The 24,116-nt window shown below is 44.5% G+C and overlaps 1 protein-coding gene across 1 annotated transcript in view; it reads right to left on the bottom strand.

Moving 5' to 3' along the window:
• Nucleotides 1-8,226: 8,226 nt before the first annotated feature.
• HS6ST1 (heparan sulfate 6-O-sulfotransferase 1) overlaps nt 8,227-24,116 on the bottom strand; it is a 189,408-nt gene continuing 173,518 nt past the window's right edge. The window contains exon 2 of the mRNA XM_041416267.1: nt 8,227-14,496. Coding sequence (XP_041272201.1) covers nt 13,788-14,496 — 709 coding nt within the window. The 3' untranslated portion in view covers nt 8,227-13,787. The remainder of the gene's footprint in view (nt 14,497-24,116) is intronic.

Genomic DNA, 24,116 nt, shown 5'->3' with positions numbered 1-24,116 from the left:
GGTCTCCTGCTGCCTTGCAGAAAAGCAACCCAAATGCACTTTTTAAGAGCTGGTCCACGAGTTTCTTTCTACCAACTTAAGTAAAATCACACCAATTAATGTTTATAAAACAGATAGCTGGATTTGGGGTAATTGTCCAACTATGCTGTATCTGTTGCCTTCAATGTCAGGATTTCAAAATTATGTAAAAATAAAAAATTTAAATACCCACATTCTTCACCAGCCTTATAAGCTTTCCATCCTTAGGGTATAGGAAATGCTCTGCTACCTAAGGATCTAAAAAAACCCCAAACCAAACCCTCAACCCTCTTCCACCCTGCCCAAATGAGAAAACCTCCTGCCAAATTGCTGCTGGCAGCAAAGTGAGAGGCAAGGTTAACTTTTTACACCATACTTGTGCTCATTCCTCAAGCCTAGCTTTCCCAGCAGGGTTATGGGGCCTGGAGATGCAAACCAAGAAAATGTTTCGGTTGTTTTAGAGGGTCCATGTTTCTGAACTGCACACAGGACAGGGAGATGAGGCGTTCGCAGACTTGGAAGGAAGATTTCCCTGCGGAGAGCAGCTGCTACTCAAAGTTGATTTCCAGTTCCCTCAGACATCCCACCTTTTAAAGAAAAACCATCTATAAAATGAAAATCCCCCTCCAATCCTACCAGAGCAAGCAGTGGGCAGCCCCATGGACAGAACCCCGGATCTATCCAAGCAGTGCATCTCCTTGTTGGAACCCTGGATGCTGAGAATTTTAAACTTTCTGTGCTGAAAGGCACAGACCCACAAGAGAACACTGCATTGGACCTGAGGCCGTGGAGAAGGCTTCCAAAATGGAATGACAGAACTGGGATTGTGGGTGTGGAGTTTGAACAGAAGTGTGCAATGTCACAGGGTGGAAAACTTAGAGTTTAAGGTTGTAGAATAAAGAAATATATATAAAGCTAAGGTGGAGGTTTTAGGGCAGAGGCTGCTCCTTCTTCTCCATGGGTTTGAGTGGTTTTGTGTAATTGGATAAAAAAGTTCACATTGTGAGACACAAAGCATCGGTTATTGGGTTAAAAGTGAAAATAATGTAGGTGTCATTTCTTAATTGGATAATTTAGCCTTAAGAGACCTTGTAGAGAAAGGTCATATTTGATTTGACTTCCAGTACTTCAGCTCAGCTCTCCCAACAACACCCAAGGAAGTCCAGGCCATCCTCCTCCAGATTCTCCTGACAGCACAGAGAGCCCAACCTCTGCACATACCCTTAGCGTGGAGGAGTTTTTCCAAGTGGAAGCTCCTAAATGTATTTTTTGGGGCAGCTCTGTGGCTGGAGAAGAGACCCTACTATCCTCTATCTAGAGTGCAAATCAGACCTCATAATTTTCTGGGTCTAATTGCCTATGAAACTTTGTAGTAGGAAACTGTTGAATCTCCTGAAGCTGTAGTTTCAAATCTTTACTTATGTAGAATAAAGGATAACCATGGAAAGTTTTTAGTCAAAGAATAGAAACTAGTATTTTGTACACCTATAAAAACTTTACCTCATAACATGAGAAAGTTTTGAAGGAAGAGGCAGAGCAGTCCATTAGGAGATAATAATAAATCTGACAAGGAACTGTAGGATTAAAGATAGAACTTCACTATATTAGGAAAAATGACTAATTAACTTGTGATTCATACATTCTAATGGAGTTTGAGAGCCCCATCAGTGTCATCAAATCATTGTCCCTTCAAAATCATGGCTCATTGCCTGCCCTGCAGATAAGGAAAGCATGATAGGGTAACCAGGCATTTAAATGGGATGACAATAATATTAAGGAGCAATTCTGTGTTTTTACATGCCCCAAATAGGCCAGTTTCACAAATACTTTAAGGAAAATATTTTGAAGTTAGTAATATTCACTTTTTTGGGGGATTAAATGTAAATCTGAGAAGCGGCAGCTTTTATCCATTCTCAATGAGACAAGGCTGCAGGTCCTTACAATGCTGACACTGAGAAGCTCCCATCTTACCTTCCCATTAAAACCATGGATGATGCCAGAGCCCAGCGGGGAGGCAAAACCAATTCTCCTTCCTCAGGATCTGGGTTCCAGGGCCTGAGGCAGGGGCTCACTGTGTTCTGTGTTCTTATGACACAACCAGGGCACATTTGATGAACCAGGACACAAATGCTGCAACACTTCAAACTAACACGATGAATGAAAACCTGCAGCATTTATTATGTATCAAAACCCCAGATGAGGGGAAAAAATAGAGTTCTAACACAAATGAAAAAAGCACACTGACCTCCTAGGTCAGTGTTTTAAGCACATTTATTTGCAATTCTTTTTTGCTCCACACTACCCCTTAACAATATGAAGGGCCTTAAATATGACAGGAAGAATAATTTGGCTCATGCTCAACAATTAAATGGAAGCTGCCTGACGAGTCAGACATGCCTGTGGTTATCAAGGTGGCAGAGAGCTCAGGATAGAGTAAGGGAGAGGAGAAATGGCAGTTAATCAAGGTGATCTTTCAATTTATTTTATTCTGGAGCATCATCTCTGCCAGCACAAGAGCTTTGGGTTCCACCCTACCCTTAAAAAGTGTGACAGTTTGGTGACTACCAGCTCGCCTGTCTTCATCCCCTTCTGCTCACCCTCTCCAACACTCACTTTCCAGTTTTCCAGACGTTTCAGCATCATTTCAGTCACAGAAAACTGTGCCTTAATTACTGAAAGCATGTAAGTGAATATGTGGAAGTGCAGAAAGCACCAGACACCTTAAAGGCAAAGTTATCCCATGAGGTGTCTGTGCTGTTAAAAATGAAATAGAACATCAGTAGGAGAAGAAGGCTTGAGGGGGAAACACCACAGACAAGTAAAAAACAAATTTGGGAGCACCTGAGTGCTTTTAATGCACTAAAGGCTGTTCTGGACTACCTAAGAAATGAATGCTAGGGGCTGGAAGGAGCACACCACCTTCCCATCCAAGGAGACAACTGCCTCACATCCTTTCATTGCCAGCTCCTGTGGGCTTTGGCCAGCCCAGACCTGCAGGCCACCTTTGCAAAGAATGAGGAAGGATGATGAAACAAATCTTTTTCAAAATGAAGCCATGGGAGAGCAGAGAAAAAATAACTCACAACCAAAAATGTGAGACAGCTAATGAAATTCCCAAACAGAGAGAAACCAACCAAACAAAAGAAATATGCTGATGTGGTTTGTAATTCCAGTCCTGCCACAGATGTTACAGGCACTGTGAATTGCTAGTGCCTCTACTAATAGAGTTCTTTTCTCTTGTCAGGATGAGTCAAATATACACAAAATCAAGAACAGGCTTCGAGCAGAAAGGCCCTAACAAGCAGTTGCTAACAAATGGCAGATCCCTTGCTGAAGGGACAGTAAAGCCTGTTGGGTTGGCATGCCAGCAGAAATCTTTATTTATTGCTGTAATTGTTCCTCCCCACACCGTCCCTGCGGGTGTATGGTCTGATTTTCTTGGGAAAGTCCTTAAATGTAGATATAAAAACCCAGACAGCATGCACACATCTGCAGAGCTTGGCTGGCAGACCAGCCCTGCTGGAGGACATTGCTGTCCCCAAAAATACCCACAGCACAAAGCTCAGCTTGGCCAGAGTTTTGTCCCCTGAGGCTCGTCCTGTCTCAGTGCTGTCCTGGCAGTTTGTCCCGGGGTTGTCCCTCCCTGGAGAGGGCAGCCATGCTCGGGCCTGGCACCGCCTGGCACAGCCACACCACGCACCAGGACAGGGGCACACAGACAGCAAAATGACCCCAAATTACTGAGACACTGCCAAGAAAAGCCTGGGCATGCCCTCAGGTTAAACACATTTCCAAAGGGTTATGGGTGTCTTTCTCTAAGGGCAACACGAACAGCTGGAGGTGAGGCTGTGCCCACGAGAGCCATGACTTCAGTTTTGCACTTTCCTTTGACAAGCTTTGCCCGGGGAGAGAAAACGACAGAATTCAGAATAAACACAAGAAAATGACAGAATTCAGAAAAAAAAACCACAAGAAAACAACAGAATTCAGAATAAGCACATGAAAAGCTCTGCAGAACAGCTGTGATGAAGGGTCCCTTGATAACATCAGCTAGGCTGCTCCTGTCAAAATGTTTCTCCTCCAACAGGACCCCTGTGTCTGTTTTCACCACCAAACCAGCTGAGTTTGGTCATTTTAGCTGTTTCAGAAGGCCAGACTGCCCTCAAAATAGAACACCACACACCCTTAATTCTTTGCATGACTTGGCACTCGAGCAAAAACCTAACAAGCAGCAGATCCCTGGGTCCAGAAGGTTGCACACCTCTCCCAGCAGCAGTTTGCCAAGCCACAGGTTCTCCAGCCAGGGAGCAAAGCCTCCATTAATGGACTCCAGCAGCAGCATGGCTTTAGCATTGCCAGTAACACAGAAGGAATGATAACTCACTAACCCAGTAAAATTTAAAAGCCCACGTGATGTTGTGGCTAATTGGGCTCAGTTCATAAATTCTCACTTAGCATCAAAATGTTTGATAGGAAGGAAAGAAAAGAACATATGATGAGTAGAAACCAGTGCTGATGGGGGATGCAAAACACCCGAGCATTCACCAATCAGGCTGTGAGCTCTTGTTCAGAAAACAATGTCCAGCACTAATAATCCAAGCCCACGGAAAGGGCTCTACAGGAAAGTTATTTACCATCTCACAGAGGCTGTATGATTTACATGTGTTGTCACTGCCTGTGCCAGAAAACTGATGAGTGATTACCACATATTCATTTGAGGATCAGGTATCCAGCCTGAATTAACTAGATTAGGCCATGTGGAATTTCTTTACCATTTACAGCACAACTGAGGAGTTTAAGTCAATAAGGAACTTTTAAATGCAATCCAGTAATAACCAGAGTCTGTTAAACCACTTGAATTAGATGCTTATTATTTATCACTATTACTCATTCATTGCACAAACATCTGGATTCCAATCTGATAGAATATATTAGTGGGGAAGGACAAAATAAATACATAAATAAGATCTAGTTCATTAAACATTTGCACAGCACTGCTGCCTCTCATCCATTCCCAGCTCCTAGGGGATAGGTATTCCACTTTTCCCTTGTGTTGTTGGCTGGATGTTGATTTAAAAGCATCTCAGTTCTGCAGTTCCTTGTGCGAAGGTCACAAGAATCCTGTCTGAGATACTGCATGCCCTCCATCTCTGGGGACAAACCTTCTGTGAAGCAGGAGTAGCAGTGGGCCAGAGTAAGGCAGGGACATGAAAGCACTCAGGAGTAAAAAAAGCCTATGAGGAAAGCATCACCAAAAGAGAGAAATGAGCAAATTGATGTTGGACAAAATTTCTAAGCCCTAACAAACAGTATCACATACAAAAGCTCCTGCTTGTGCTATAGTGTGGTCTGACCAATAAACACAGACTTATTTTAGGCTCAGAGAAGCTTGCAAAATCTGAACATGCATGGTTTCTTTTCCAAGCCACCTACTTCCCAGATCAATTAAAGCAGACAGGGCCTTGCTGGAGCAGCTTTCCCCACTTGAACCTCTGATTGCTTTAAGAGATACACAGCAATGATCTATTAAACACTGCTCAATTAGTGAATATTTCATTGGCTACACCCCCTTTATTTGAAGTTTATGAAGTAACTGCTATAGTAAAACTCCAACTGCTTTACTGTTAAGTCCACAATATATTCTTTTGAGCTTATGTATGAATGTGCGTTGGTTTCCTCCAGCAGCAAAGAGGGGAGCTGTGCCCAAATCAGCCGTGGACACTTCCAACTACAGAAAAAACATAATTTTATTTTATTTTATCTGTGTATAAGTTTATTTACATCCCTACTCTAAGTGCCACTGAAGTACTGCATCACAAAGCGTTACAAACTGCAAGGCCTGGGACTGTCCTAATATCTTTCCACTTTTGCAAAATCCACAGAAACATGCAGTCACCTCTGGATACACATTTAACTCTGCAAGGACCTACGTCCCTCTTTCTGCTCTGTGACATTACAAGGACCCACACATGGATCCTCAGAAAGGCAAAAAGGGAACCTGCATGACCCAAAGATCAGTGTGGGAAAGCTTTGGCATTACAGAGTTAAAGCAGATTTACTTTGGTTTTCCTTGTCCTCCAGACAAGGGTTATTAAAGGTGTTATGAAAGAGTTAAAGCAGCTCTGTGTGAGTTTGTGAGCCAGAGAAACAAAAGAGCCTCTGACAAGATCTCAGCACCACCTCCTCTGAGACAGTAGAGTCAGGATCAGCTTTTCCATCCGGGAAGAGCAGGCTGTCACCTGGGGCAGCAGAGCAGCCAGGGGCTGTTCATTGTTAGGGGAACAAGAAATCCCCCTTTGCAGGAGGCAAAGGAGGGCACTTCCAACTAATCTGAGGCAGCACATCCCCCAGAGGCAGTGCTGGAGAGTGTAAGATCACCAGGTAGAACAGAAACAGGAACACTTTCGACACAAAAATAAAGAAACTGAGTAGTTATCAGTGTAACCAAGAAAAAAACCCCAAAACTCCAGAGGTTATTCCCTCAGTAATGTCTCTGCTTCTTTTAACCCTCCTTCAAGCATCCATTCTGCTCCTTTCCCCTTCTGCAATGGCAGAATCCGCCCTTCCACCTGCTAGCTCTCCATCCTCCCTGCTCTCCTTTTCCTGGAGGCTCCTAGGATGGAGAGCAAGAACCATTTGAAAGCTGGGGTAGGAACACCACGTGCAAATTAAAACATTTTACCTGCCCAGACTTCTTATGGCAGAGCATCTTGGTGGCTTTTGGAGAGGTCAAAGAGGAGACAAGAAGTGCCTTGAAACAGGAGCAGGGGGGCTCCCACCCAGCAGGACGAGCTGTGCCTGCACCTTGGCTTGGCCCAGGGAAATTCCTCCTGCAGCTCAGCAGGACATGAGAGTTCCTGGGCAGTGGCACCAGCACAGCCAGAAGCACTGACCCGAGGTCTCTGTCTGTCTGTCCCCTCCCCTCACAGCTGAACTCTCTGTCTCTCTGTCCCCTCCCCTCACAGCTGAGCCCCACTGGGATCTCAGGTGTTTCCCTTAAGTCAAGGGGTTAAGCCAGAAATGTAGTTAGCAAAGATCATGTACTGTGACTGGAGCTTAACAAGGATTGATAACAGGTGGAATCAATATCACATAACTGAAAGAAGGCTGGGAATGACAGGTGACACATGAAGTATGTAAGGGTGCAGGAGCCATAAATACCACTGGCCTCTAAAAGTGAGAGGAGGTTTGGGCTGGGACCAGCAGGCTAAGGAGTCCTGCCAGCTTGACACAGGTGAGGAGTTTACCATGAGGAAGAGGTCTTGCTTCCTCCCCAGAAGCCCACTGACCCAATTAAAGGGGAAAATTGTGCCGCTGTAATGAACACTCAGCTAATTATAATATGAGGTGAGAGCTAATGTTTGTGTGACAGGCATCATAGAAATCATCCTGGAAACCATCTGACTATGTAAAACCTTTTTTGGATAAACAGAGAGCAGGAGTTGTGACTTTTTTACACATGCCTTCGGTAGGTTACTCCCCATTTGTCCAGTGCTGTAATGAGTGTACCCTCTTTTCAACTTTAATTAGTTGAAGAGTTGTCTGTCCATGCTCCACTCTCACACCATCCCTCACCTGAGTCCTCCAGCAGCACCTGCACAGCCCCTCCCTCTCTCCAAGAGGGAGCTGTGGTGATGCTTTGGTAAAATCACAGCTCTGTTACTCTGTACACCTCCATAAATATCTTGCTGTTCTCACTTGGGATGCTGTGAAACACTTTTATCACCATCTTCTTACCCCTAACTCACTTCCACTGTGCAAAACAGGACACGGCTCAGCCCAGTAGCTGCAGAAATGTTTTCACAGAACAAAGTATTTCTGAGCATGAAACAAACAAAAACAATTATCTTAATTAGTCCACAGTATTTGGAGTAGCAACCTCTATTTATTGCCTGCAAATGTGCTTGTTGCAGTGCCTCTGAAAAAGAAAACTAAGAAGCCTGTACAGTATCAAATGTAATTTTTAAAAGATGACAGGTTCCATGAGGTTTAAGGGCTTTTTGTAATGTTGGCTCAAATGTAACAATAGGAACCAACAGACTGCAGTTTCTGCTTAAATGTTTCTTGTCCAGGAGTCTGTTTTTGTAGCAGAAAACAAATATTCTCCATCAGCTGCACTGGCAGCTTTATCTCTCTGTAATAAACAGGCAAGACAGATTACACTGAAACAGCATCAAAGGCCAATGCAAGGACAACACACACCACAGATGCTCAGTTTTAGGGTTTATTTCGTCTGCTAACATTCATCCTTGATCTAGACAAAAACAATTAGATGATTTTTTAAAAATTTTATTTTTCTTGTGGAAGAAAAAAACCTTTTAACACTTTTTGTAAGATGCTATAAATAAATATATAAAGCTTTAAGTGTTACTCGGCTCAAGTTAAAACAGTTGCCTTTTATTTTTTTGTTGTTTTTAAGTTCCTGAAGTGGGGGGAAAGTGCAAACCATACACATTCAGCCCAATGGAATGAGTCCAGCCACAATCACTTTCAGAGAAGCTGAATCTGTCTGATCTACAACATGGAGAATGGAAGGCAGGTGGGGGGACAGTTGTATTTTTTTACCCTCAGTCACACAACTCCTGAAGGAACTGAGTTCCTTGGTAAGTAAAGCACACAAGAAAGGGGAGAGGAAGAAAATGAAAATCCTGCCTGCACTGACCTCTCCCTGCTCTGTGCAGACTGTGCAGCGGAGAGGAAAGAAGAGACAATATAAGCAAAGTCCCAGATGAATGGAAATGACAATGAAAACCAAAATCAGATAGCTGGAGGGATGGTGAGAAATCCTCTGCCTGTTGTGTGTTTGACTGGCAGACTACACATAAACACACAGGAACTTCACATTGAGAGAGGATGGGGATTTTTGTCTTCTCCTTATGGAAAAAAAAAGATTAAAAGGGGCAATAAAAATAAATTAAATCATATTCCAATATGTACAAAACAAATCATGCTCAGTAAACCTTTTGAATATAAAATTATTCATTATAGTACAACTCTCTCAATCCAGTCTCCAGAACTGACATGTGGGGGAACAGAACAGGGAGGGGGAATTGTGGGGCTCTGGGGAGACAGACTCTTTTTTTTCAGCTTGCATGGCTAAGAGTTACAGAGCTGGGACGACAGAGGCTTTAACACCCATGTGCTCATCAGGGCTGCGTTCACCTGGGCAGAATTCCTGTGGATGGGCTAAAACAAGCAGCCATGGATACCTGGGACTGTGTGCCCTGGCTCACCCGAGCTGCTGCTCACTGACCTGTGCTGCAAAGGCTTGGAACAGCCCAGCTCAGGCAGCGGGTGCCATGCTCACTTTGCCCCTGGAACATCAGCTGCTGGTGTTAGTGAAAGTGAAAAGAGAACGAAGAGAGAACACAGCCAGCCCTGTGAGCCGAGTCCAGCAGGCAGTGTCGGCTGCGTGCCAAGCTACAGCTCTGGGAATACAGCTTTAAGCACAGGTTGGGGATGAATTCCTCCCTTTTTTGTGATGGCTTCTGCAGAAGTCTGTGGGGTCTGGGTAACTCTGAACACCCAGAGACACTGGAGATGCTTTTAAGCCCAAGGCATGAACCTTGGCCAGGCCCTGTGCTGTGATGCTATCATCACCTTCCGGAGCTGCCTGCTGCTCTCTGAAGTGACCTGACTGGCTCAGAGGGAAACCCTCCTGACGGTACAGCCATGGGCAGTCCTCCTGCCTTGGTCACACTCCCAGCAACTGTACTGCTCTTTTTTGCTCTAACAGGACAGCCCTGGGAGACAGGATTCAAAACCTTATGGGATCTTCCTTATGCTGCTTTCATTGTCACCCCAGTTTTGTAAGCAAGGGACTGTGGGGTGCAAAAACATCAACTGAAGTGCTCCTCATTTATTAAAAAATGTTGGGCATAAAGGGAGAAATTCAGACAAGCCAGAAATTCACACTGACCCTTTGATGACTTATTTTTTTTGTTTATGACTTTGAACCCTGTGATAGCCTGGACTGGCAGCCTTACCAGTCAATCCTGCATTTTGTGACCTGGATAGGGTACAAGGCGGCACCTGACTGTCTGGAAAACCTTGGATGAGGCAAACTCCTTCAACAGAGCTAACTAGGATGACACAAACCAGCAAGAAAATGTTTTCTTCAGCAAGAACAGCCACCAAGCAGTGATGTTTACACTGTTTAGGTGACTAAAGGCAAATTGACTTCTTAGCCCTAAGAAGTCACCAAGTCCCTAAGAGACAAGTCCAATCTTGCACTGTCCTGCCTGCACTGCTCCCAGCACTCTCCTAACCTGACCTGGATCACGATGCACTGACAGACCCCCTGAAGAAACACTTCATGTCCTGAAGAAGCTTTTGGTGTGTCTGGAAGTCACAGCAAAAACATTTTGGAAGAAAGGGGCAGATACTGAACAAGAATCTACAATCTGGCCACTACTTCTGCCAGAGTGCCTTAAAGCTGTTGTTCTTCATTCATTTTAAAACTACACACACACTTTTCATGTTATTGTAGCATCAAAATATCAGTCCTAAAAAGAAAAGAAATAGTACCACCTCAAAGTGTGGTACATATAAATCACAAAAAACTACATTCACATTATGTTAAAAAAGTTCCCTTGCCCCCACTAAAGGAAGAAGACAGTGCCAGGTATGTCCTGCAACCCATGTTCAGGTACACAGCACTTCAAATCAATTAACAGCCAGAAGCAGACCAGTCAGGGTGAGGGATGGCTTTTGAGTGATTCTGTTCATTCCCATTACTCAGAATCTGTTTCAAAGTGCCCCATACTTTTCATACCTTTTAGAGTCCATAAATTTGTTACTCCTAGTGTAGAGGTGGAAAAACTGAGGCATTTGCATGGGTGCAGGATTCAGATCTAGAAACTTCTGCCTCAGTACTGAGGTCAGCCCTCCTTTTGTGGTTGAAATGAAACTGTTAACTAAAGACAGTTTTCAATATAATTTCATTCCTTTTGCTTGTTACTGCAATACATTACGAAAAAAATGTTGGAGTAAGGTCTTCTACTGACACGCTTCTAAGGTCACAGGCTGCTTCTGATTTAGACAACCCTGCAGACAGATTCATTAACACCCAGCTGGTTACTCAGAGCCTGTAAGACAGGAAGAGCTCGGGCAGACACAGCCTACTCACAATACTGGTGTGAATCCCCACAGCCCCAGCAGTGAGACACAAGCAGGGATGAGCTGCAGGAACCCCTTGTGCGTTATGGATCCACCACACAGACACACCCTGAAAAGATTTTGGGGAAAGGTGGGAACTGTGCATGTGCAAAAGTTGTTTTTTGTATCTCGTGCACCGGTTTTGTGGGTGAACAGCCTGCAAAGCTGCATTTTAAAAATACAGATGTTTTCTGTGGTTACAGCAAAATGTGAAAGTGCTGGCAGCTCGCAGACATAGCTTCTGCCTGTCTTGGGATTCAGAGATGAGCAAATGGACTCGTAATACCTTCTCTTCCCCCAGCCAACCACCAAACACTGCTTCCTTTTCCTTCCCAGTTTTCACCCAGGAGGAAATGCTTATGGGCAGGCTACACATTTCTGGGAGCAGGAGCCATTCTGTGGCAGAAGCACTGGCACAGCCTTAAAGACATGGACAGCACCAGCACGTACTGAACCAGCCAAACTGGGGCTGACAACGTCCTGCTGTGCCTGCAGACAGCTGAGTGTGTGCTTGAGCACTCTGCAGGATCAGACCTGACCAGAATCCACCTGAAATCAACAGGAAAGGCACCCTGTGACTCTGGTGGACTTTGGCTCAGCGCTGTAACAGAATTGTGTTTGAGCCCTAAGTACTCTTTCTGTTTTCTCAAGTTTTTTAGCTGTCTTTGCTCTTCAGGAGAAAAATGTCTCCAAAAGCAAAGTGTATCCCCCCAGAATCCCCTCCTTTACAAAACTCAGTCTGAACTTGAAACTGCTGGAACCAGTGCACAGAGGCAGAGAAAGAACTGAAACCCAAACCAAGCAGCATGTCAGTGGACTTGTGTGATGGGAAAGGGATGCTGTAAAAATGACATGCTAAAGTGAAGTGCATCACCGCTCTGCCTCTCCAGTGATTTCAACTTGATTTGCAGTTAATGTGGCCTTTGAAAATCAAATCCTATTCTATTTGGTTCAGGGTTTACCCTAAACAATAGCTGGTTCAGGTCTTACAGGTCGAGTAATAACGGAGTGAGACATGAACCAGGCAAAAACTGCTTCATTTCCATGCTTCCAGCCAAACAAAGAAGTGCTTGCAACAGCAAAAAAATATGCCATATTTTAATTTGGTGAGTGGAAAGAGGAATTAGAGAAGTCATTGTTGTTCTATGACTCAAAAGTCAGTAAGCAGAACCTGGTTAGACTGTCCCCACACTGGAGGATTAAACTTACATGAGGCCCTAAAAAACAGCATTGAAAGAGTTCTGCTTTGAGAGTGGTCTGAGACTAAAAAAACACTATCCATGATTCCCCTTTCCAGTTTTATGAACACAGCTTGTTCATTTAAAGTAAGGGCTGCAGAACAGGCACCCTGCCAAAAGACAATGTGCACTGTCTCATAATTAATTTAGACCCATAGTCAGAAATTTTCACAGCTCTGGAAGAGAGCCCCATCCTGTTCCCACTTAAATCAGTTCTAGTGACTTCACTGGGAGCAGGCTGATGCCCATTACCTCTTGATAAAAGCAAGTAAAAATAACTGAAATAATATGGCTAGGGAAGGTCTGTATGCTTATTCAGGGTCAGTATTTCACATAGCAACAAACAAAACAAAATCACCCCCTCGTCACATTCCCATTAGTGACTTATCATTTGCAGGGTCTGAATTTTGTGTGGATTTATGAAGGAGTAATTAAATTTTTCTTCCTTTTTTTTTTGTAGTATGCAGGATAGGGTTTTCGTGTGCTGCTAACACACAACACTGACAGTGGCTTGAGTGGTAGTGGTGTAAGCTGACAGGACAACATGTGAATGCAGGTTTGAGTCTATGGTTGGCTTTTAACTTGTTTTGGGACCTGTCTGGGAAACAAAGCTGGGAGTTTTGTGTATGAATTCCTATTCTTTTTCTGATGAAGCTGCGTATGTATATGTGATACCAGTGCAATGAATCAGAACCCCTGTGCTAAGTACATTTCCCAGGCCATAGTCAATTTGCTTTAATGTTTCTCATCCTCTGGCTGGTTTTCTTCTTTTTATTTTTTATGGTGCTCTACTTTCTGGCAGTGGCTGCCAGCTGAAATGCTGTGACTGCCTGTGTGTTCAGATCCCAGCCTGACAGGATGGCCCATCCTCAGCTCAGTCACCATTATCAGTTACTGACAAACAGTGCAATTCCCATCCCACCTCCCCCACAAAAGAAAACCTCTGTTTCCTTGTTTTTTGATTATGTATCTTTAGGCTCAGGGGATAAAGAGATTTTTGAAAATCCTACTTCTGCCGTTTGTGTTAAAATCGTGAGGATAAGAAACATTCTTCTGTATTTGGCCTTACGCATGGGTAACTGCATTTGTGCATTTTTTGTCTCTGCATTAGAATGTTGACCCTTTTTTTATTTTTATGTATTTATTGATTTTTTTAAGAATCTCATCGGTCTTGTAAGAAACAGTAAAAAGACCCTATGCTTAAGGAAGCAATCTATCTTCTGTTTTACAGACTTGCTTTTAAATAAAATATTTTTTGTCAGGTTTTTTTTTTGGGTTTTTTTTTGTTTTTTTTTGGTTTTTTTTGTAATTTTTACTTCCACGATCTCTTATATGGAAACCCTAGAATATCATTAATATAAAAGTCTGCCTAGGCTACCACTTCTCTATAATATGGCTCATGTAGTCCTCAGTGGGCAAACGTCCTTGCTCTTCGGTCTCTTCCTTGGGAAGCGCTTCGTTGGACCGGTGGAGGAGCCTCTCCTCCCGGTTCTTTATCCTCTGCTCCATCCTCTCCAGCTGCCGTTTGTACTGGTAGCGCTGTTGGAAGAGGTCCTTTGCATAGTCATAGAGCTGCATGTCCAAGTCATTGAGCTCCTCGATCCTGCGGATGGTGTCGTTGTCCACCTCCACGCCGCCCGCCCGCGTGCTGTTGTACTGCATGAAGGGCCGGATGAACTTCAGGTTGAAAGTCCTCTCAAACAGGTACTGAGTCTTTCTCTGGAACTCTGTCAGGCCGAAGAAGGCCATGTCTTTGAGGTTTTTTTTGGCGCTCTCCAGCAGGATCTGCGCTCGCTTGTTCTCTGGGATGAAGGACATGTTGTAGCAGCCTACTAGGCTCAGGTCGGCCAACATCCTCACCTGGCGGTTGTTGGCCAGGTTGTAGGGGCAATCCATGAACTCCTGCAGCGTGCAGCCCGACCAGTCCGTGCCCTCGTAGCACGAGGGCAGCTCTTCAGGAGTTGGTGTCCTGCCATCACACATGTGCAAGGAGGTTTTCCAAGTAGCTCCTCGCTGGACGTGACGCCACTCGCTGAGGTAACGAGACACGGGGTCTCTCAGCAGAGTGATGTAGTAAAATTTTCTACAAGGAGAAGAGAAAACAGAATAAATATTCTGCTAGCAACGGGACAGGCAGAGAGCTAGAGCAGACAGCAAAAAACTGAGAGTAAATCAACATCACATCACCCATCCCACTGTACTTGTGGGTTGTTTTTTTCTTGCAGTACCTAATGCAAAGCCATTTGTGCAACATTAGACCTGTGTCTCTCATTTCAGCCTTGCCAAGCAGTAGCACCTTCACCAGGACATTCATTGCCAGCAACAGACTACAAAGAACAAATCACCAGGACTGAACCTGTTCATTGACTTCAGAGAGAAGCTGTGGCTCCTGGCACTGCCTGGCCTTTCCCACCAAGCGCTGGGCGCCTGCAGTGCCAGCCAGGACCTGCTCCGAAGGACAGCCCAGCCCCTCTGTTTGTGAGCTGGGCCTGTCACCTCCACTCCATGCAGATGCTGACCAGGACACCCACTGCTTGATTGATCTGGCTGCCGAGCTGAAATCTGCGAGTCTGCAGCGAGTACCAGGATAAAACCACAGGAACATAAATGAAAAACAATGGGAAATCAGGAATGCAATACGCTTTGCAGGAAGAGAAGGCTGAGCTGACAACCAGCAACAGCAGCAATAATTTATTCCCATTTCAGTCAACCTGGTATTAAATCAAACACACTTCAGACACACTTTTGACACGAGACTAAATAGAAGGGAAAAGCAAGACAAGCAGGAAGAGCACACATAATGACATGGGGCGTTCTTGCTATTTTAAGTACAATGAAGTCCTCAACAATACAAGCTGTCCCTAGAACTGAAAACATGACAGCTGTCTCTAACAGAGACCCTCTGGCTTCAGCCCATGAAGGTCTGAGATTGACAGAGATGGCAGTCTGCAACAGCCCTCTCCATACAGAGGGAAATGGGCTTTTCTTCCCTAACTGCCAGCAGCGTGGGACTGAGGTGTCCTTGTGTTTCCAGAAGGAGCAAATACCACCTCTAGCTCCTAAAGCTGGCACCTGCTTGGTGGGCATGTGGCTGTGACACTGAGCACACGTGGGAGCACCTGGCTTTGGCAGGCAACACACACATGCAGCTGGGAGTGTTTCACACGAGGGTGGTGGAGGATCCATGTCTCCATCAGAAATTCATCTTCAGAACGCTGCTAGGGCTCACTGCCCTGCCAGCACTGCTCAGGATCACCAAATGGAATGGACACTGAGATGGCAGTGAATGGTTTTTTGAGGAAAAAAATAGTAAAAGTATTCTGTTTTGGCCAATTTTAACAGACCTGTGTTTACCTAGCACCTTCAGTATTATTCTTCCTAATAGCAACTTAAATTTCTGCAATAAGAGTAATTTAGTTTTAAAATAACACATCAAAGCCATTGCCCAGGAAGTCTCATATTAAGTAATGTTTGCTTTCCTAATTCATTATAAAGCTGCTGAAGGGCTGTTCCAGAGCAGTCAATTCTGGTCTTTCCAACAATGGCAGCAGGTGTTCACTCCAGCTCCAATTCCTCTCCTGCTTTCTGCCTTCATAACTAGGACTGGTACAGATATTTGCCAATTTTGGAAACGATTCCATCTCCCTTCAATAGCAAGAATATCTCACAGTAATACTGTCCAGTAGTGTCTGTGTACAGGGACATGGAGAAAAAGGGGAGCAGACACTTTCCTTTAAAGACTTTTAAAAGTCTACCTCTTTTTCCTTCCTTTACCTTGCAGCCTGTAGTGGTTCCACTACCCTGACTGAGAGGCAGCCATAATTTATACAGACTGAACCAAGAAACCTCCAATAGATGGGATAAAATACAGCAGTGGAAAGAAAAGGAGAGCAGTGATGAATGCCAGATGTTCAATGACAGACAGTGGTGCTAAACACTATCAGCAGTTTTTGACTTGTGAACTGCAGTGGATTTTTATTTTCACTGATGTAATCCAAAGGTTGCATTTTTCACTGAGCAGGTCGGAGCCATTTATTATTTTGTGGCTACAGAAGCAACTAGAAGGTTGCTTCTCCCTAAGATCAGAGACTCATTTGTGTGTGAGGTAAACCACAGACAGAGGAGGAGCTGATTCCTGTCCAAACTTGCCACCTATACAAGTATGGATAGGGAAAAAAAAGAGGAATCAGTATCTGCGTTTGGCAGGCAGGGAAACCACAAATACTAAATGATGTGCATAAAGTCAAATAGAAGTGGCAGTGTTGGCATGAATCTGATTCCTGCAAGGCTGAGTCCAGCTTATCTTCTCTCTCTGTCTCTGTTTAAACTTTAGGAGACTGTTAGTAAATCAGATGAATAAATATCATGCAAAGCTTCTGGAGTCTATTGAAACAGAGACATTGAACAGGACATGGATTGGAAAGTGTTTAAGGAGCAAGAACTTCTTTCTTCACACCTGCACTGTAAGAGCTTAGTCAATGTAATGCCCTGGTAAATATTTTACCATGAGGGTTCTTTCTCAAAGATTCATCTCAATGAATGAAAAGCACAGGAAATAGGTTACAAGTTTAGAAATTCTACTGAATCCAATTTGCCCCTTTGCAGGTCTGTCACACAGAAAAGTGCTTGAAGGAAAGAGCTTGCCTCCTAACACAGAAATCAGATTTATCTTTGGAAACCGGAACCAGGCCCCTGGAAGTACTTAAGGAAGCTGCCCAATGGGACATAAAAGTGCTTGAAGGAAAGAGCTTGCCTCCTAACACAGAAATCAGATTTAACTTTGGAAACCGGAACCAGGCCCCTAGAAGTACTTAAGGAAGCTGCCCCAATGGGGCATAAATAAAATAAAATAAAACTTAAAAAACAAACAAAACAAAACAAACAAACAAAAAAGGTCCCAACAACAAAAAAACATAAAACAAAATTTAAAAAAAAAACAAACAACAACCCTAACAAACAAAACTAAACACAGACTTTACAGCAAAGGAAGTTTTAACTGCCTAAGTTGAGATGCACCATTGACATAGTGGAAGTTATGCTCCCAAATTTGTATTTAGCTTTCCAGAAAGGCATTGGTTTTTGAGGAGCAGATTCCCTCAGCCCTCAGGCAAGTGAGCAGCACACCTTCCAAGGGACTGAGACCTCAGGAGCCCCAGGGCTGAGCCCTTGGGTATTAGAGGGATGGCAGTGCAAGTGTTCACTCAAGGAACTTAGGATACTGACGTTTCTGTTCTTGAAGTATAACTTGGGACTGCCTTTAGGTTTAGAGAAAAGTGAGGTAACTGTAAATCACTGTCCATGAGCAGTCAGCAAGCTGGGGGAACTGTTCCAGCATGGCTGAGAACACAGGCAACGCCACTTTTAAACAGTGGCTTGGAATTCCTGAGGAACCACGTGACTAATACTTTTTTTTTGTCATCAGAGATAAAATAAACCCATAAAACCCATGCAGCTGTGAGTGCCCTTCATTCAGCATGGTGTCCCAGACAGGCACTTAACTTTAGTGTTCCTAAAGGCTCATTTCAGAAACGTGGTCTTCTCCTAGCCCAGATGGTTCCACTCAGTAGTGCCTCATAAAAAAGCCCCACTTTGGTCATGCAGTGTCATATCTCACTGGCCTCTCTGGACTTGACAAGCTTGAGCAAGACAAAGGGACACTGGAGTTAGGAAGGTTTTTCCTCCCACATGAAGCTGAGCAGAGCAGCATCACTGCTCTTGGAGGCTCCTCTTCTACACCCATGGGGCTGTGACCCCCAGGGGCACAAGGACAAGCAGAAGACAAAGTCACACCTCTGCCTTTCCTTGCACTGCTGCTCCTGGCAGACCCAACATAGAAATCCACCTGAAACTCTGAGGCATCTGCAGAGTTCACCTCATGTAAGTGCACTGCGCCCAAAAAAATGTTAATACTTATTAAACAGAACCGAACAAAAAGAATGGTTTTGATCAACAACCCTGTACCTGAACTGAAGTGCCAGGAAGAACAAAATCCAGCTTTAGAAAGGAAGGCCAGCCTCGTGGTTATAATACACAAATGAATTCAGGAAACTTCACTTCAAGTGCCCATTCTATCAAAATTAGCCCGCTTGCCCCAGATAAATCTCTCTCTGCCTGCCTCTGTTTCCCATGTGTGAAGGGCTGACAATGCCTCCTTTGTCTGTTTTGGAAATTCAAAACATAACATCTTTTGGAGCAGGAGCTGCCTCCTTGCAGGATTATGCAAAGCCCCTGTTTCAGCATGGATTGAGGTCAGAGGACAATGGTTAACTGGAGGCATATTTTCATGACACGGGTGTCAGAGGCACCACTGCCCTACAGGATTCCCACCCAGACCTCTCCTTCCCATTCTCACAAAGCAGCACAAAGCAGCCTTAGTTTTGCTAGCAGAGTTTTGGTTTTTGTTTTTTTTCTTTTTAAGCAGGGCCATGCTGCAAATGCAGTCACTGAGCAGCTTGGGGTTAAAAATAACCCTTTGTTGCGTGGCTGAAGCTGCCATTTAGCAATATTCTGTCTTAATTCCTGTCAGCAGGTTCCTCAGCTAATGAAGGGGAAATGAAACCCTTCTTCCTCTAAAAACTCAATTCCTTCTCTTTTGCTAATAACCAGTCAAGATAATTCTGATAAAGTGACAGATTCTAAATATGATGCTACCATTTCTCTTCAGTTAATTTCCACTCTTTTTTACATGCCAATGCATCCTTCTTTCTGCTGCTGGTCTCCAAATTCTGCCAAGAACTGCTTATTTGACTGTGCAATTCCCTATTCTTTCCTGTGCTTAAATGCTTCCTCCCACGTCGCCAATTTTTTTCTTTTTTTCAAATTTTTAATTTTTATAGGTTCTTTACTGAGCTTTCAAGCATTCCTTCCAGGAAAAGCAAAATATGTAACAAATCCTTTTTTGATTACTGTGGTGGCCTTCCATCAGATAAAGAACCTGCTAAAATACATAAAAAATACATAAAAACATAAAATACAGCTAGCCACTTGCAATCATAAATGCTTCATCTGCCTGCCAGGAGGGGGAAGGGGCAGGGAGCTGCATGGGTCAGCTTCAGCCATATAACCCCAATCTGTCAAAGCAACATTCCCCCAGGCTACAATTTTTCTACTGCTAATAAAAAATAATTTAAAAAATCATTCTATATCTTTGCTGAATTAACCGAGCAGGGGGTCTGCCATCTTGCAATAATGAGGAACACTGTGTTTTGTTTAAAGATGCAGTGATGTCAAATTTGTGGCTGATTTAAGGCATCCCTGTAAGTCAAGCCCATGTATTGCACACTCCACAAATCCCGGGTGAGAGTCCTCATTCCATTTCCACTGGCTCTCACTGTAAGTGGTTTTTCACTGAGACAAGCACTGATTCTGCCTCCCAGCAGTGAAATGCACTTGTGCAGCTGCCCTGCTCTTAGTCTGCAGGGAGCAAGGGAAGAAGAAGCAGAGCACTCAGCACCCCCCCTGCCATCACCTAAACCCTCCCTTGTCTGGAGCACCAAAGGGGATTGCCAGGGAAGGGTTTCCCCACTGGAAAGGAGCAGAGTATCCATAAGGAACAGGCCCAGCAAGGACTCACAGGCAAGCCATAAGTGAGTCAGGTGTCTCTGAGGATGGATGAACTGAGAATGAGGCAGGTGAAAGTCCATAAAGAATTTCTATTGTCATTACAAAGTCACACCAAATGTTACCTACAAATAGCAGGTGTATGAAGAAGAGTTTCCCCCTTCTGCACAGAAAAGAACCTTCTGCTGTGATGGGAAACTCTGGGTCACTCTCCAGCCACCACTGGCTTCAGTAAAAGCTGCCTCCTGCCTTATTTACCAAACCCATACTCACCACTTTTAAAGCCCAACCTTCAAAGACTCCACATATTTCCCTGTTTTCCCCTACAGTCAGGTTTCTTGCATAACAAGCACATTCTCAGTTAGAGACTGGAATTTAATATATGTACAATGATTACTTCCTTTGGTAGCAAATAGCCCTAATTTTCCTCAGTCTGTTTCCTCTCATCTGTTGTTCATTTAGACTCTTCCTGCATTTCACACACAATAAACTCTTCATTCCTTTAAAAGTCATAGGAACAGAAAGAAAACCCCAAACAAACAAAACAAAACAAACATCTTTTCTGTCCTCTATGTTTAAATAAAGATTGCAACACAAAACCCCAAAAGCCAAGAAGCTGAGCAGCAAACCCAATCCTGCAGCTCTCAGACTGGGTAAACACCTACAGCAGTGATTTCCTCTGCCAGGAAAGGAGGGGCTGTCAGTGCTTGCTTTGGGAACCAGGTTTGTTTTGCATAATTGTGTTTGTTTTGCCTGATGGTCTCTGCTCTTGGGACTTGGCTGTATTAGAAGACAGGACATTTGGAAATGTAACAACAGCCAGCCCTCACATGGGCTCTGCTCGCCCTCCAGATCCTCACTAAGGGAGGATCACCCTGGGGGCTGATTTCACCATGGGCCAACTTAGAGCCAGCCCTGCAGCAATGCTCAGGCTGCTCCAGGAGGCTGGGCAGATGAGAAGAGCCACACCTCTCTCTTTTCACCCAAGCATTTTATAAAATGTGGGCCATTTGGGATGGTTTGCAGTCCTGGCGGTGCAGCCTGTCGCCACAGCGCGGTGATCCCACCGCAGAGCTCCTGTGTGTTGGACCTGTGTGCACCCAACACCACGGCTGGGTGCAAGCACAACAGAGTCTGACAGAGAGAAGGGAGACAAAAGAACAAGCTGCAGCTCAGGCATTTCACAGGAGGAACACCCACCCCTCCATCCACTCAACACAATCTTAAACAAAAGCTCCCTTTTGGTGTTGCAAGCCATGCACGGGCTGGCTTAAAAACACCAGAGAGAGTCCAACACAACTGCAAGGCTTCTCCAGAGTGGTGGGAAGAGAGCTGAAGACATGAAACCCAGGAAAAGGTCAGTCTGTGTGCTTCATCCAGCCACCTGCAGCACCACAGCCTTGACTCTGGGATCTGCAGGAGCAGTAGTGCTGTGTGCCTGCACACAGGGTGAGGTGTCTCTGTTTAAAGCTGACCTACAAAGAAAGGTAGGTCTGCAAAGCAATAGTTAGAACAGTATTGTGTTCCTGTAACATAGATATTCCTCCTGGAATACACTGGCAAAGGCAGCAGAGCTGGAGTGGAGGCACAAAGGATGTAAGTCAGCCCCAAGGGCACAGGGTCTGTTTGAGATCTGGTTTGTCACAAAGCTGGGAGGGCACATGGAGCCTTGACACCCCTGTTGGGAGTGGCAGAAAGACACAGGCTTTTCCATCCTGATTGATGTGTGTGGTAATACAAGGAAACATTTCATGTCTGGGATCAAATGGAGCATCAAGGTAGCTATGGCTGAAACCATCAGAAATGCACACTTTAAGGACCACCATCTCCATTTATCTCCATAAACGAAACAAGGTGCACTTTTACCTCAGATCTCAGTGTTGTGCAGTGCTGCTATCACTGTGTTCATACCACATTGTTACACACTCAGCCCCAGTTCAGGTTTGTTAGCAATGTACTAATAGGCTTTTCCCCAGGAAGCAAGTGTGGTCCTATCATCCTCGTGTCTCACGACTTTTTTATATCCAATTAGCAGAATAGACACAGATAATGAGTTTTAACAACATCTCTGCTTTTCATAAAAATTGCACTGCTGTATAAGCACAAGAATTTCCTGTTGAACTGTCTCTTTGCAAACAAGTTAATCTAAAAAAAGATACATGGCATGCTATGAACCTTAGGAGTGAACCACCAGCTCATTTTTCAAAATGACAGATATGATGAAAATTGGACAAAGGCTTGGAAAAAAACTGTGGGGGTCAGGGTGAGGGGAGCAAATGGGGGTGGAGAGAAAGGCATTCCAGAGCCCTCTGGAGCCTTGGACTCCTCTAGGACCCATTAAAAGCTTATGTTACTTGCACCGTTTATAAACAAGCGATTTCTTTGGCCATAACTTTCCTCATGTGAGGAGCTTAGGAAGTGTTGACTGCTGTCTTCTACTGCAGCAAGGCACCAAAAATGACAGCAAGTTACAAATCAAATTCCTTTGATTTAGTACCCTTCCCAAGTTTTGGGAGGCTTGCTGTGGCTCCTAGGTGACCTCAGCAACCCCCCTGATCGATAGCACGTCGGAATGCTGACAGATGGCAGAGGGAACTTTCAGTGCCAGAGGGATTACATCAGTGCTGGCAGGGAACAGATGGCAGAAAGGTGGACTGCAACCTGTGCTTATTCTTTGCATTCCTTTGCTTCTATTATTGCCCCTGCTGTCAGCAAGGTAGGAAGTTTCAGGAGGGAAAAACATGAAAGAAAAATTTTCTCTCCCCTCACTTATTGGTTCTGTCACAGAGACTTTCAGTTACATTGATTTTGGCATTACAAAACACAGGGAAGTCAGTAACACCTTACACCCATATTTACTACAAAATATTTGCTAGAAGGGATCGACATCCCTTTTTTGGAGTATCTTCCTGTGTGTGGCCACATTAGAACCAAGCAAGTAACAAATCAATCCCTGAAGAGCAATGATACATTTGCAATGAGACACTGAACTTTTCATCTCTGTGCCCGAGATCAATGTCCACTGCACATGCAGCACAGGACAGCAGCTTTCACCCCACCACGAGATAAGTGGAAAGCATTTGGGGCCTGATTCCAGCTCCAGGGAAGAAGTGCTGCTTCCTAACACACTGCCAGTGCAGCCTGCCAAGTCTGTGTCATTGGGGCTGAGCCGCACTGGTCCTGCACAGAAATCTCTGGAGCTTCATGCTTTGTCCTGGGAAGAGAGAGAATGCCAGGGATTTAGCCTCCCCAGGTGCCAAGATGGATGCAATGAAAAAAACCAAGTGAATACTTTAACTGATAAAGCATTATTTCTGCATCTGAAGTCTGCACACTTCAGGATGCAGAAGGAAGAATGACTAGGATATTGCCAAACAGAAAAAAGAAAACTAGGAGCAAGTTGATCTAGAGCAAAGACAAACCTGAAGTAGCTATGCAATATGCAAAGATATTTATTTGAAACAGCTGTAAATAAAGCAGATAGGCTAGAATTTGCATTTTCTTTTGAACTGCAAGTCAGCTTCTCTTCTGTGAATCGCAGAGCTCCACTGGCTGTGAGAATCAAAAAAGATTCAAGGAAAATGCAACAGCATGATGGACAGGAAATATGGCTCCTTGAAGAAGATGAAATTATAAAGAAACAGTAGAGGAAGATGAAGGGAGCAAGAGCAGTCAGAGGAGCAGATATTGATTGCTTGTGCAGGGCAATTGGATCCCTTGGCAAAAGGAGGCAATATCTGTGTCAGGCAGCTGCAGCTGCAACACTGCACCCCTGAGCTGCTCATTGATCAGTCCTGTTCCAATCAAAAACTGATGGATGGCCACTTTTATTGATCTGAGTAGGAAGACTCTGGAAACAGAATGGAGATGCAGAGGATTTTTAAACTGGGCTGAGGTGTCCTGAACATACGAGTAAACACTGTAACTTTCAGCCAGCCAGTGAACATCCAGAAACAAGACATTCCAGGGAAGAAAACACCAACAGCAGCAGAACCCATCCCTGAAAGCAGGCCCAGTGCAAGGACTGGATTCCAAGGAGCTCTGCAAGCCACACAGGGCTGCCAGGAAAAGGGAACCAGTGCTGCCCTGCAAAGCAGCCAGCATGAGCTGCACCCTGCCACACGCTCACAGCATCAGGTAGGG

The sequence above is a fragment of the Onychostruthus taczanowskii genome, unplaced genomic scaffold (genome assembly GCF_017590055.1).
Source record: "Onychostruthus taczanowskii isolate IOZ18803 unplaced genomic scaffold, ASM1759005v1 scaffold51, whole genome shotgun sequence".
Lineage (NCBI taxonomy): Eukaryota > Metazoa > Chordata > Aves > Passeriformes > Passeridae > Onychostruthus > Onychostruthus taczanowskii.
This window is presented reverse-complemented; position numbering and strand designations above follow the sequence as displayed.